The 15,916-nt window shown below is 34.2% G+C and overlaps 1 protein-coding gene and 1 pseudogene across 1 annotated transcript; both read right to left on the reverse strand.

Annotated features, from left to right (window-relative positions):
• Positions 1–44: 44 nt before the first annotated feature.
• On the reverse strand, positions 45–8,781 carry LOC141833215 (CBBY-like protein). The gene is made up of 11 exons (XM_074720601.1): positions 8,467–8,781; positions 7,272–7,321; positions 7,016–7,079; positions 6,697–6,745; positions 4,857–4,925; positions 4,152–4,213; positions 3,309–3,389; positions 1,781–1,935; positions 1,617–1,701; positions 818–961; positions 45–454 (listed from the first exon to the last, which is right to left on the reverse strand). Exons 1-11 carry the CDS (start codon positions 8,730–8,732, stop codon positions 352–354), a joined length of 1,128 nt encoding a protein of 375 aa, XP_074576702.1. The 5' UTR covers positions 8,733–8,781; the 3' UTR covers positions 45–351.
• A 4,599-nt stretch (positions 8,782–13,380) lies between these two features.
• Positions 13,381–15,610, reverse strand: LOC141833216 (acetyl-coenzyme A carboxylase carboxyl transferase subunit beta, chloroplastic-like; annotated as a pseudogene).
• Positions 15,611–15,916: the final 306 nt, after the last annotated feature.

Genomic DNA, 15,916 nt, shown 5'->3' on the forward strand with positions numbered 1-15,916 from the left:
TGCTTTTTCATTAAGCAAAATTTAACCAAATGAAAATCTGTATAGGCAGTAAGATGGTTGTGAGGATATTCACTTAAACTACTGTTCATGACCAACACCTGGTCTGCAAGTATCAAAAAATAGTATCATTCTGTTATTTGAATACACAGCTAGGCTCACTGTTCCAGCCAGTGTTTTCTTTGAAAAGTGGGTTCATAAATTGCAAAATTACAAAGAAGCTACATGTGCGTTACTACTTAGTACATACAACTTTTGGACCTTTCATCAGGGGCCCCAGGCAGGAAACCGCGAGGAAAAACCCTACTGCCTGGGTTTGGGTTTTCGGAGACCAGGATCATGGATAAAGATCAACTAGTACCACTTCTTGTTGAGAAGTTTAGCTACAGTTAAATCTGCTCCACCAAATGCATCCATGACGGCTTTTGCAGAGCGGAATTCTGCTCTCGCCGTCAAACTGAAAAAAAGAAATAATAGGCCAAGACCGTCTTATCAGGCACAAGGATGTAACTGAATGAGAACATCAAGATGATGATTTTCTATATAGTTCATAGATTTCATTCACAGAATGGGAATAGAGCTACAGAGGAATACTATAAGCTCTAAAAGCAAATAAAGTCTACATTGCATTTTCAAATAACTTATTTAGAAACCATCTATCGCTCCTCTGATCAAGATGACTCTATACTGATCTTACGGCAGCTAACACCAAATCTCTCTCATTCTCTCTAAACTTGTCGAAACCAGACTTAATTTGGACATAGATTCACATATTGAACAAAGTCCAGATGTTCAGAATAAAGAAAGATGGAAAACTTACCCGCTTCGCATAACAACGCATGGCATTCCTACTCGTTCAGAACCATAAACACCAGGTTGGCTTCCTGCTATAAGCACACAGTTTTGCACAGGTAAGCCTGCATATTCAGCTCCAGCTCGTAATGTAGCAATTATATTCTCAAAGCTGCATTGAGTTAACACATCACATTTAGCATTGCTAGTTTTTTTTAAAAAATACAAAAGAGCAATCAGTTAAAAGACCAAAGTAGCCATTGCCCTACATTTGCTCTAAATTTCTTATTTTAGAAACTGTAATGAGATGCAACAGATTGCAAGGCAGCACCGATCTGAACCATGTTTTAACTATTCTGGGGATTATAGTGACAATCAAACAATGAAAAAATGACCTATCAAGATCAGTTAAATCTGTTATTTCTATTTGGCGCAGGGGATTAGAAAGACTTAAAATCAAAATATTCTACTACTAACTATGCGTTCAAGTCCTACATTTCCGATTTCAGGTGGGCAAATTTAAATAGGACACATTCACGTACATATCTGGCTCTACTCAGCAATAAATAGAAATTTGGAAAGTTTTTATCCAATTCACTTTCAATGGTAAGCCAGCGCTTTGTTAGTGTAAAACAAATAACTAATGGCATGTTCCTCTAACGTGAAGAAAGGAGAAAAAATGAACATAATTTGCAAGGACAAAGGATTAAAAAAACTAGAATTCCAAGATACAAATTGAAATTGAAATATACACTTAATTCCATCATAAGATCTTTGAAATTGTGGAAAGAAAATGTCATTTAAATAGAAGATATGAAATTGCAGACCTTTCAGATGAACTGGTATCAATATCAACACTCAATTTCAAAATGGATGCAACATCGTGGGCAATCCTTTGCTTCTCCATTGAAGCTGCTTGATATAATAAGTGCAATTAGTATTTTTTTTTTCCTCCACAAAGACCTCCCGAAGTTCAAGATGAGCTTTTCACCTGCTTTTCGTACTTCTTTAGCAAGTAGCTCATCCAAGCTAGAGGATGCTCCTTTCCCCAATACAAGTTGTCCATATAAACTATTTTTTACTTCTTCCCTTCCAACTACTTTTACTTTTTGCAAACGTTCTTGACCCAGTTTGTCAATAGTAGACCTGAAATATAAACAAACATACAAAGTAATGCATACCACTTTATACATACCAGCGAAAGAAATTTAGAAGATAAAAAAACATATTTGTACAAAATGCGGAATCAATGATGTTAACCAACCAATACCAAGAAACCTTTGGATCATCATCATCGTCATGGTATGGTATAAGTCTGTCTACTGGTTGGCATATATTGTATCAGTACTTAACAATGGTTCGATCTAAGAGCACAACAAGTCGATACCATGGTACCTATTGATAAGCAGTAAATTAAAACTTCGATTTCATATACATCAATAGTGCAATATGACTGCGTGAGCAGGTTAGTTATTTAGTATACACTAGTAACATACTTGTTTGGTCGGAAGTTGACTCAAATTTTCATCAACATTTCATCCACAAACTGATTGGCAAGCTAAGGTGGTCAGTTCAAGTTTAGGAAAGAAATTTAGGTGCCTAATCGGTAGCATACCAAGAGTTTGATTGTTGAATTCACATATAACAATTTTATTAATAAATGTCCATTTGAAGTTGTTTATAGTTTTTGAAGCTATTCAGTTAATCTGTCAAACTGATTTGTTTTCCTTGCCTGTCTCTTTCCGTTAATTTGAGTTGGCTATGAGCTTTTCTCTGCATATACATATCGTTTTTTTAGGAGGAATATTGCACTAATTAACGAAAACTATAAAATACATGGTAATGTACATCCCAGATTATTGAGTAGAATATAGAAGATTGCCTTTACACAGATAGGCCCCGAGCACATCAGAATTCTTTTTCCAAGAATTCTATATCCATTACACTGTCCCATTTCGCAATGTGAGGAAAAAAATGCTAATTTGTTTTATTCCAACTAACTAAAACAAAAATCAATTTCCAATAAATTTGCTATCCTATCATCCACTGCTACATCTCCCCAAAGGATATCCCTTCATATAATTGTTTTGATTTGAAAGCCTATATAAAAGCTTTAATATATTATTTGATAAAATCTTCAAGTATCAAATAAACTTTTTCTGCTGCTTCCTCTTTCTCTTACAGCAAGATGGAGTATATGGCATGCGACCTTGTGCTATATCATCTCATCTTTCTAATGAACCTATGAGACACTATTTTAAATATGATAACATAACAAACATTTAATTCAGCTATCTAACAAATTCAAAAAGCAAGATTAAACAAAACAATAAAAAAAAGAACATTAATGCACTTGAGATTAACTACTAAATATAATATCCATTTAAGCTGAGGACCTGAAAGAATCACTAGGGAAATTCAAGCAAAATTTTAATTTTTTCAACTGATTTTGCATCTGAAATATTTGTATCATGTCATCTTGCAATCTCAAATGTCACAATAACAGATGAGCAAAAAACCTGCATGCTTTCTCCCCATATTTGCTGTAGGCTATTAGCAGCACAACAGGTACACCTTCATGAAGTGCATCATCAATAAAACTACCAGTCACAGCAACAGAAAATTAAGGTACATAACCAACGGTTAGACAATTACTGCAAGAATAGGCATGAAAAAGAAGAAATATTAATTCTTTTAAGTAACCAAATAAAGAAGCAATAGATCAAGAAACAAATAGCTCCATATGATTAGCAACAAGAATGTATTGAGGACAAAATACTAAGTTGTTAAAATGGCCTCCAAAATACTTGTTTCAGTGTCATTAGGATGTTATGTTCCATAGACATCTAAATTAAGAAGGATGAAATAGTAAATTCTCATGGATCCAATGTCAATTTCCCTTCCTAAAATAGAAGGAAAAAATGGTTCTGGAGATTGAAAATAAAGTTTTTATCTCTTATTTTTTATAGAAAGTCAACCAGGTGAATAGTTGACTAGATTCTCTGGTAGCCATCACCTAATCCATGCCAAGAAAAGAGCATGCTTGTGTATCCAACTATCCATGAAGAGTCTAGCAGTGTTATAGGTTGTTTAGAAAATCTCAAAGTCAGCATAAAAAGTTGGCATTCCTGGCCTGAAGGTACAGGTACGTTAGAACAAAAAACTGTATGAAAAAGACATCAGTGATCTAAAACCAAGCATGAGACCTATGATTGCACAGTGCCATCCCAGAAGAAAGACTAAAAAAATCACATAATTGTATGCCACCTAAAAATTATGTAATTTCCCAATATAAAAAAGCTCAAGAAATAATGCAAGACATGTTGCAGTTAAAATACTAACTAACAATGAACATAACTTACTTCCCAACACCAGGACGCAAAGTTAAGCTGCTTGAGGTAGCAAAATCTTCCAAAGCTTTTTTCTGCCAAAATATAGACATGGCCTATTAACAGGAAACATGGCATATCACAATAGTCAACCAAAATAGTTCAGAAATGGGTAACAATGATAATGAAGCCCAGATAGTAGCAACACTCTGGACTTTAAAAAGTTGTTACTTAGATGATACATAAAGAGGTTGAGTACAATATCATCTACAAAAAAAGCAAGTTCTTGACAATAACAATACAGGTATATTGAGATCTCCTCTTGAGAAATCCAACTACAATCAGCAGGTTTCTTTCCATTCTATAAGAGAATTACAATGGCATTCCATAAGAAGTAAAATTTGGGACTATAAAAAGAGGTTGTTAAATGATACATTAATACATTTTCAGTATCAACTGCAGAAAGTAAATTATTGACAATGAGAATCAAAGAATCATTTAGATCTCCTCCTGAGAAATCCAACTATAGATCAGCCGTTCTGCACCAATAAGAGCCAGTTTCTTGGTTTGGCATTGCAAGTAACTCCCAACTAAGTTAATAAATAAAAATCATAAAAGCTTTGTCCATTAAGACTAAAGACATTGAGACGCTTGTTTCTTGATTATATGTCTGTTTCAGGAATGGTTACTTATTCTAAAATGCTCACAGATAGAGAAAGTGCTGGTACAAACATTCACCTTTTCACGTAAAACATTTTTCATGAATATCTCTTTCTCATTTGTAGGCAATGAAGCAGGCCAGCCAATCTACAAAACAATAGGACATAGTGAGATAGAAGAACCACTGAGAATGCAAGTATATGAATTCATATGCTATCTTTGAAATTGGTTCATTCATATTTGGCATTGACAAACTCTATGCATATTGGTGTATCACTCTACACTCAAAAAAAAAAAAAAAAAGAAAGAAAAAAAAAAACACAAAAGGAACAAGCAAATGTTGATTAGGAGACTTGATGCATGGATCTTGGAAGACTTCATTTCTTGTTTACTTGGGAGCCAAGAAGGACAGGAGAGGAAGTAAAGCGAAAAGGCAAGATGGGAGGCAAGAATAGGAATGAAAGCCATACAATATTTTTCTCTAAATCATTAGGTTCAATATCAGTAAGACGAATCGAATTTTCAGCTTATTGACAATTGAGGATCAGTCAAGTGAATGATCATGCAATTATTCAAATATCTTCCTTAAGAGGATCAGTCAAGTGAATGATCATGTAATTATTCAAATCTCTTCCTTAACAGCCCATCTATATGGAAGGAAGGGGGATGAGAGGAAGGAGCCAAAGTTTATCTCCCTTCTGATGTTTACTTGGAAGGAATTGGTAAGGACTGATCCAGCAAGGGATCTGTGCGGATTTGATTTTGTCACAAATTTCTCTTCTACCAAATTTAGACAGAAAAGGAGAAGGATAATTTTTTATTGGCCAGATTACTATTTTATCTTTAGTGAGTTATCAAAATTACCCTAGTTATGAATACCGCTCAACCTACCTTTTGCCATTGCTCCTTTTTTGTCATCCATAATATGGAAGTCAAACCTGCCATCTTTCAGACAAACAAAGTCGTCAAAGCCTCCACTTCTTTGCAAGAACCTCACGTCATATAAGTTGCAAATATATGAATGGAGAAAACCATCTCTATGGCCAAACCTAAGTAAAATGAGCATTTTCCTTTCTTTCATTCCTCTCTATCCAAGAAGACAAAGGAATGGTTTAGATAGTGAGATTCTTTTCCTTCACATTTCTTCCTTCAAAATAGACATATTTTAGTACCACTTCTTTCCTCTCCCTTTCCCTCCAATTTCTACTCCTCATTTCCTCTCCTTCCTTTCCGTTTCCTTCCTTCCATCTAGATGGGTCCTAAAGTAAACAAAATAAAGAAATTTATTTCTCACTCCCCTCCCTCCCTCTAATTTCCTATCCTTCCTTCCATCTCTAGCCCTCCTCATATCTCCTATTGCAGATGTTAGTGAGATCATGGTGAGTGTTATTGCTGCACTTGCACTTGTCGAGATGTTTTTGTCTTGAGGATGTGTATATTAACACACATTGTTGCATTCATGACGGTTTGCAAATTGCAATTGTATGTGGATGACGCTAAGTTTTGGGGGTACATTTATATCTATAGTCGAACTTTTTAAATTCCTATCTAGTACATTTGTGCTTACTCCTTGCCTTGCCTCTAGCTTCAAGAATAGATGTCCAGTTGGTTGCGCAAGTTCTCAAGGGTTGTTTTGGTTTTTGAAAAGGTGGCAGAGGAATGGTTCATTTTGTTATGTACTGCTTGGCACTGCCAATGGTTAATTGTTCCATTTCAATGAAGTCTGTCTAGGAAATATCTATTTGGTAGATTGATCCTAGGCATGGAATAACATTAAAAAAAACATTGAAACAATGTGCTAAGTATGCAAGTCAAAGGCACCTCTCTTTATGGCTGGATATCTTGTCTATTGAAGTATAGCAACTTTAAAAACTTAGACGCTAATACATAAACCACAATGGCAACTAGCAAAATTTACCTTGTTAAAGAACAAGATCAACATCCGTTTTTCATCACCAGCAGCCTTCCTGGAAACAAAAGATGAATGAACTTCATGCCATTGACATGGATCGGTTATACACTACAAGTGTAATGAGACTCTAGAAAATACAACCAAAACAGGTATAAAAAAAAATACATGGTTTTACAGAGACCACATCAAAAAGTGGTTTTATAGAGACCACATCAAAAAGTCTGGAGAAAGAGAGACAATGAAAGAAAGTGCTACAAAGATCAAAATATCAAAAAGTTTTATCTTAAACTGTTATACAACCATGGATCAAGTTGTCATTACATACCTCATCAGATCAGTATATATTGGTTCTGTCCAATTGGCACAATCCAGCCCAAGTTTCTGAAATGCTGATTGTAATTAAAACAGAAGATTCATTGTTAACAACCTCAAATATTATGAGCATCACTAATATGTAGGCTGAATCTCAATCAGAGAAAGAATTCAATGACTAGCAATAAAAGAGTTATTTTTTCAAGAGAACATCGGTCAGAAGTAACAAGTTGAGTTAATAAGGGATGAGAATATTTGGGAAATATCACCTGTATTAAATGCTTGACGGTTGCCTAAACGAAATATGTCTGCAACAACACTGGGGCAAACAATAAAACATGTAGAGTCATTACAAATAATATAACATTTTTGTTAGATGTCAGCTTTTTTGATAACCTAAGCAGAATATGCCACCACAAAGAAGTCAAACTAAGAACTTTCTAATAGATGTTTATAACAATATGTCCTAACTTGAAGCAAGGAAGATGAAGCGCCAATATGGAGAAAATAATCAAAACATTGCATATCAAGAACACAAAGAAAAAGCAGATAGCGAACCCTGAACAAGCATTACTAGGATTGCAGCATTGCTCGGATACCAGTAGCTAGGCATGATGTACTTCTCTCACACTGGTTGGTAGAAACACAATAACCACATGAATAATTTGGAAGCAAGAATGATAGAAGAAAATAAAGATACATGAAAAAGATAAGTAACCAAAATTAACAAAAGATAGATTTAATGTGGTTTGAAAAGGTTGCCAGTACCCATTTGGAGAGAATTCCAACATTTCTCAAAACCTCACAAGACAACTTGAACATGGAACTGGGCATTCAATACTTGTGAGCATTTGACATCAATATGAAATGACAATGACACTGACAGAAATGTCACTTGAACGTAGAAGCTATACTGGTAGATGACTGTGGTTATGTTCATACCTTTTATACAGCACTTCCAGAAACATGAACTAACTAGCTAGGAAACATTTACTTCAGTTAAAGAATATGAGAACAGTTTGCTTTTCAAATAGGTCAAACAAGTACCACCACAAACATGATGAGACACAATCGGGAGAGTTAAATTTCAACAGAGAGAGCTAGCCTACGTAACCTTCATAGCTGGAAAATTTTACTATCTTCAGGCAAGTTAAGTTTTGACTCATAAGCTCCCTATCAAATAGTTTTCTGCCACCCTCTCAAGGAAGCATTTAAAGGGATTGTCAACACAAAAATCTCAACTATCAACTTAAACATTTCTATGCTTCAGTAGTATCTGATTCTACCATAAGTTAGTCTTATCCTAGCAGATAATAAGACCAATGTTTTCGAAATTCAAAGTAATGGGATTTACACTCTTGCATGTTATGCTTGGACAGGGTATTTCTGAACAAAATTAACAGCATGAAGTTAACGGAAGCGAAAACAATTTTGTAGAAAAAAAGGCGAGGCGTAGAGTCAAACCCTTCGACTTCGATAAGAAGAGCAAAACCCTGCCCAGGATTCGATTCATGGAGATCTGACGACGAACATCCAAGGGGAGCGTAGATTCCGGAATAGGTGAAGTTTTTGCAGGAGGGAAAACTGGAAGAATCAAAGAGGAACGACGCGGAGGCGTAGGTGGAGGGAAGCGGCGATGGGGCAGGATTCCTGGAGTTGTCGAGTCTAGGAACTAACGGCGAAAGGAGAGAGCGGCCGACGAGGAGGCATCGGGTGGAAGCCGCCGCCATCTTCCGGCGATTCGAGCCCGAAGAAGTGAGATAGCGAGAGAGAGACGGAGAAGCAATGCAGTTCATCCAACGATAAACCTAATTCGAATTATAGAGCTATGACAGAATCAAATCCGAATGAACAAAATGTTGAATTGAATCGTACCAGTCTATACTGGGGTTTATTACTCATTTTTGTACTTGCTGTTTTATTTTCCAATTATTTCTTCAATTGAGAGAAAGAGAATAGTAGGAATTCTCTTATCCCATTCGGAAAGATACCATCCTCATAATTATCAATGGCTGTTTTTGTCTATAGCATGACCATTTGAAAAAATGTGGAGGAAAGTAGGGGAAATGGCCGATACTACTGGAAGGATTCCTCTTTGGTTGGTGGGTACTGTAACTGGTATTCCTGTGATCGGTTTAATAGGTGTTTTCTTTTACGGTTCATATTCTGGGTTGGGTTCATCTCTCTAGTAATCGGATGAACCAGATTGTAGACATGAAAGAGTAAGAACTCAGCGGGACCTTACCACTCTAATCAGACAGACAAAGGAGGGTAAGGTCCCGCTGAGTTCTTACTCTTATAAGATATAAGAATATAAGAAGACTTTGATCTATTCCATAACATACAAATTCGGAAACATACAAATTCAAATTGGAAAGTTATACAGTCAACATAATAAAAATATTATATTTGTTTTGTAGAAAAAAAAAATGACAAAATGGATCTTTTGCTCTGATGTTTTAAACATTACTCTATTCTTTTGTTTCTTAATAATGTTTTTGAAGAATTGAAGCCATTGATTGATTCATAGTCTCTGTCCTTCCTCTAATTAACTCTTACGATACAAAGCAAGAAGAAAAGAGTAATCTCTGGATACTACAATATTCTATGGATTTCTACGCATGAGATATCATCCAAATTCTTTCTTTCTCTTTCTATAGTAAACTACTAATGGAACTTACTCTATAATATAATTTGAAATTTAAATTTGTTTGAATAATTTCTCTAAGTTATAAGTTTAAGTTAATAGAAGAAGTTCTATTTGCTCAATCAATTATTCCCCTATAATCTTTTCTCTCTTTTTGTTTGTCCACAACTTCCTATCAATCTAAACAAAAGAGTTCCGGTTTGCCATCCTTCCCTTGTATTCTCTTTGTTTGTATATCTATTACAAAGAATAGGATACAAGTAATGAATTCCAGGCATCCCGCAAAACGAAAAAAAAAGTATAAACAAAGCAACAAAAGGGGTTTGGAGATTTTTTGTTGATCCATATATATATATATGGATCAACAAAAATTTGGCACCTTTTACCAACTTGATGTTAAGAAATCCCCGCACCTAGAAATTCATTTCGTATAATTGAACCTTTTCAAACTGTTTCTTTTTAAGAACCAAAAAAACTTGTGCCAAAATAACAAATGCAAAGAAGAATAAAAGACCTTGGACCCGTAATGGGTCTTGAAGCACTACTTCTGCATCTCCCTGACCAAAGCCTCCCACATTGGGATTGCTTGTTAATGGTTGATCAAGCTTGATGGATTCACCCTCTGAAACAAGAAGTTCTGGTCCTGGAGGTACAATATCAACTACTTGATGTCCATCCGATGGATCAACAACGGTTATTTCATATCCACCCTTTTCTTTACGGACTATTCTACTTACTACACCTGCTGATGTAGCATTATAGACTGTATTGTTACTTTTGCTACCATCAGGATAAATCTGACCCCTTCCTCTGTTCCCACCTACATATATGGGATATTTTAAGAAATGAACATCTTTCTTCGTAGCAGGGTCGGGGGAAAGAATGGGAAAGATGATTTCACTATATTTCTGACCAGGAACAGGACCTATCACAATAATATTTCTTTTATTAGGACGATAACTCTGAAAAGACAAATTTCCAATCTTTTCTTTCAATTCGGGAGAAATACGATCAGGGGGGGCTAATTCGAATCCGTCGGGTAAAATGAGAACAGCCCCTACATTCAAACCCCCCTTTTTACCATTAGCAAGAACTTGTTTCAGTTGCTTATCATAAGGAATTCGGACAACTGCTTCAAATACAGTATCAGGGAGCACAGCTTGCGGAACTTCAATATCCACGGGTTTATTAGCTAAATGACAATTGGCACATACAATTCGTCCCGTTGCTTCTCGCGGGTTTTCATAACCCTGCTGCGCAAAAACGGGATATGCATTTGAAATGGATGACCGAGTTATTACATATATCATGATCGATACAGAAATGGATCGAGTCATCCCTTCCTTTACCCAAGAAAAAGCATTTTTTTTTTGCATGTCCAATCATTAATTTCGGAGTTTCTACAATAAATTAGATAGGTAACTAGTATAGTTACCTATACACGAGTCTGGCATTGTACTAGAATAATTGTACTGGAATATACGATGAATACCTTGAGCAGATGAAAGTATAAGGAATTAAGTAAAATTTTTAATTAAATGCTTCCTTTCTATTTATTTATAAAGGAAGAAGGATTCTAATTTTATTGATATGATGAGATCAAATGAGTTCTTTATTCATTCATTGAATGAAAAATTACTACAAGCGAAGGAGATACACGATTTAAATAATGAAAAATCCAATATTTAACAATTGCATCTAGAATAACTGGAAAAATGGAAACAAGACCAGATATAATCTGATTGTTATGATCCAATCCAAAATCGTTGTAAACCAAACCTATCATTAGTTCCCAACCACGGGTCGAGTGAAATCCGACCCATAAATCAGTAACTAAAAGAATCGAAAAAGCTTTTATTGTGTCACTTAAGTTATAGAGGAATTCCTGAACCCAAGAATTCAGAATAACGAGTTCTTCATTACTCAGAATAAAATAACCACTTAGAATAGTGAAACAGATTATATTTGTCGAGAAATGTAAAATGATACGGAGATCATATTCATTGCATGCTTTGACCAATTGTATTGTTTCCTTGTGTATTCCTATATGAAGTTTTTGTATATGTGTTTCCGGGTATTCCTTTATCATTTCATCCAATAGGAATAGTTCTTCTAATTCTATGAATCTTTTTAGAACGTTTTTCTCTTGAATATGATTTAAAAAAGTTTCGGATTGTCTGCTATTCCACCAATAAGTAACCCAAGGTTCCAGACATTTATTAAAAGAGAAAGAGACCCACCAGGGCAAAAATACCATAGATGCAAGATAGGGAAGGGAGGCCAATGCTTTCTTTTTTTTCATTTTGATCTGTGAATTTAATTTGAATTTTTAATGAACCTGCTTCATTCGTCGACTCTATCTGATATTTCTCTGAAGCACGAGTTGTATAACAAAGTAGTGACCTCTGGATCTATCCCTTTCCTTTTTATTTGTAATATATTTCAGATATCTCAATTGGGCAAATTCAAACCAATTTCATTTTCATTTGTTCCTTTCGATGAATACTCCAAAACCCACTTTAAGTAACGAATCAAGTTTCGAGACCAAAAAACTTACATTAATTCTTTCGAAACGAAATCTTTTACTGTATAATCAGAAAAAGGGTATCAATTAAAAATCATGGGCCTAAAAAGATGAATTATGTATTACGAAATATATGTTCGGATAGGTTTGATTAATTTATATCTATAAATTAATTATTAGATTAGTTAGTTAGATTAGACTTCTAGTATAAAAGAATCAGGAAACTTGCCTTTTATTAAAAAGGGGAATTAGCAAGTTCTTTTCCCCACCTTGAGAGGATATTTATTCTTTACTTTAGTTCGAGTTCGTTTTAAAGTACTTCCATTGGTATGCGCAAAAAATAGGCTAATTCAGCAGCTTTTTGTTCAATTTCTCGTGGAGTCAAATTCTCATCAGTACGAGTCAAGGGAATGGCTCCTTGGCCCCTGATTTCCATATAAAGGACACGACGAGTATAAAGACCCTCTTTAACCTCTATTCTGATTGATTGGATATCTCTCATAAGGAACCGAAGGAAGATGCGACGATTTATTCCAGGAAATCCCCAACGAAAAATACACACTCTTCCCTCTTTTCTATCGAATCGGTCATAACCGCTACCTACATTCCACGAAATAGTGCACCACAAATAGGAGCTAATGAACAGACCCGCGATCCCATAGAAAGACATCACAACCCCTTGAGGAAAAAAAACGATTTGCTGAGATGGAAATACAGAGATCAAATTCCTACCAAGATAACTGGAAGTTCCAACCACTAAGAATCCTAGTGAACCTAAAAAAAGGATACAGGCCCAGCAAAAATTACTCGTTTTTCGAGATTCCGTTATAAGTTCTATCCATATATGTTCTGATCGCCAATTCATACTATACTGCATTCAGTTACATTCGATTGGAATTGAGCGAATAACCCAAATAAATTTGACTTTACCTTTCTTGACCCCGAAGTCACTTTCACCAACTAGCACTATTGTTATGTGAAACATCGGGAGTAATTAGTTAGATACATTGACTTTCCTTTTTTTATATTCGCTAATTCATTTTGAACAAGCTATATCCACATATACATGCATTTATACAGATATTATATATCCGCATAAAAGTTCTTTCACTTGTGTGTTTGGCAAAAGCCACATATCATACCATATTACACGAAATAAATATCCGTATATATCATACAGTGTTGAAATCACTTGATAAGATTCATTACCATTGGGTCTAGACAATCTTATTTTTTTGGACATGAAGAAATAAAGAAACCATTGCAATTGCCGGAAATACTAGGCCCACTAAAGGTACAAAAATGGAGGGTAAGTTGAAATCTGTCATAGAATAGATGCCTCGATTTACTATTTCTATCTATTAATATTTCTATCTATTAATATTTCTATCTATTAAAAAGATATCCTCTTATGCTTATTTAGGATATATCTATCATAAGTAATATCAAGTTATTATTATATTGTAAATAATATTATTTTTAAGTGATAAATAATATCAACTATAATTCTATTAGCTATATGATTAGATAGAAACTATAATATTTAGAATATATATATATATTTAAATATTAAATAATAAGTAATATAATAATGAATATTATAATATAAGTTAAAATAATAATTAATATTATTTGAATTTTAATATATTAAATTAATATATTAAATAAATAATTATAAATAAAAAACAAAAGAAAAAATATAATTATCCGAAACCTCTGTCTATCTACAAGGAGAACTTATGTCAACAAGGAAAACAATATATATATTGTTTCTTTTAATTACGATTACGATGAATTAAATATTTATTTTTGTTCGCTACAAATAAAATAAACGAATCTAGTGCTATACTTTAATTTTTGGAACTGTGATTCAAAGGAAAGAAACCGTGGAGTTGAAATAACTCACTCAGAACACCTTTTAAAAGATTACGTGGTACTATTGGGTCGAATAAACCTTTTTCGAATAAATACTCAGATGTTTGTGAACCCTCGGGTACTGTCGTATTCAATGTTTGTTCAATTACTCTTTTACCCGCAAATGCAATGGTTGCATTAGGTTCAGCAATAATGATATCTCCTAACATAGCAAAACTGGCTGTTACTCCACCGGTTGTAGGATCTGTAAGAATTGCTACATAGAATAACTTTTTATCTAATTGATAATTATATAAAGCAGAAGAAATTTTAGCCATTTGCATCAAGCTCAAACTTCCTTCTTGCATGCGTGCTCCTCCAGAAGCACACACAATAATGACAGGTAGAGATCGATTAGTAGCATATTCGATCAAACGAGTAATTTTCTCGCCTACTACGGATCCCATACTACCCCCCATAAACTGAAAATCCATAACGCCAATAGCTACGGAAATACCATTTAGTTGACCTATGCCTGTTTGAACAGCTTCAGTTAAACCTGTCTTTCTTTGATAAGAATCGATACGATCTATATAAGAATCAGAATCCAGTTCTTCTTCTGAAAAATCGATATGATCTCTATCAGAATCCGGTTCTTCATCAAATTCAACGGGTGAATCAAATTCAATGGGGTCTACAGATACTATATCTTCATCCATGGGATCCCAAGTTCCGGGATCAATCGAAAGTTCAATTCTATCTGAACTACTCATTTTCAAATGATATCCACAAAATTCACAAATATACATTTTTACCAAAAAATTGTTTATAATGTGATTCATAACAATTTTCACATTGAACCCATAAATGTCTGAATTTATGGAAAGGATTATCATTATGATTGGATTCTACTCTAATATCCAAATCATCGATATTTTGACTAGTTCTTATACTAGAACGATCACTCTCACTACTATTTTTATTTTCAGTACAAATGAAATTATAAATGTAACTTTCACTGTAATTGTTGGTACTACTCGAAATAGAACTATTAATACTGACTTCAAAACGAAGATAACTATCAATGCTACTAATAATGTTCTTTTTCCAACTGGATTCAGTATCATTACATGTATGATTCTTTTTCTTAGACCCCCTATTCAAATAACTAGAAACAATAATTTCTAGTTCACTCATAAAGGAACTATCATTGTCAACCTCAAAAATATGATTTTCAATATCAAAAAATATAGAGTAACGATCACCATTACTATCCCTAACAAAAAAAGTGTCATCAGAGATCAAACTCCAAATATTCCTGATATCAAATAAATAATCAACATTATTGAAACTATAATTACTAATACGATTCCAACTAGGAACCTTTTTTTCCATATCGTTTAGAATAGGTTTTTACTTGGCCCACACCTATGTTCTACCTTCTCATTGGAAAATACAAAATTGCACCGCCATTTGAACATAGAAATACCTCCTATTTAATTAAAATACAAAAAATTTGATGAATAATCATTTGACCTTAACTATCAGAATTAAGCATACGAATCTAATCATTAGAATTGTTAACTAATGAGGAGTAAGTATTGAAAGAAAAAATTATCTTTTGTGGAAATTCGAAGTATTACTTCAATATATTCAAAACCTATGAGACACAATCGGGAGAGTTAAATTTCAACAGAGAGAGCTAGTCTACGTAACCTTCATAGCTGGAAAATTTTACTATCTTCAGGCAAGTTAAGTTTTGACTCATAAGCTCCCTATCAAATAGTTTTCTGCCACCCTCTCAAGGAAGCATTTAAAGGGGTTGTCAACACAAAAATCTCAACTATCAACTTAAACATTTCTATGCTTCAGTAGTATCTGATTCTACC

The sequence above is a fragment of the Curcuma longa genome, chromosome 8 (genome assembly GCF_044706935.1).
Source record: "Curcuma longa cultivar G26 ecotype Majalengka, Jawa Barat chromosome 8, ITB_CL_G26_1.1, whole genome shotgun sequence".
Taxonomy (NCBI): domain Eukaryota; kingdom Viridiplantae; phylum Streptophyta; class Magnoliopsida; order Zingiberales; family Zingiberaceae; genus Curcuma; species Curcuma longa.

Bases quoted from the DNA above. Each gene is read 5' to 3' on its own strand.
- LOC141833215 (XM_074720601.1), bottom strand. From the start codon at position 8,732: ATGGCGGCGGCTTCCACCCGATGCCTCCTCGTCGGCCGCTCTCTCCTT. The intron at 7,322-8,466 runs GTTTGACTCTAC...TGTTTGCCCCAG, and splicing joins CTTCTTATCGAAGTCGAAGG to TGTTGTTGCAGACATATTTC. The intron at 3,390-4,151 runs GTAAGTTATGTT...TGTGACTGGTAG, and splicing joins TTGCGTCCTGGTGTTGGGAA to TTTTATTGATGATGCACTTC.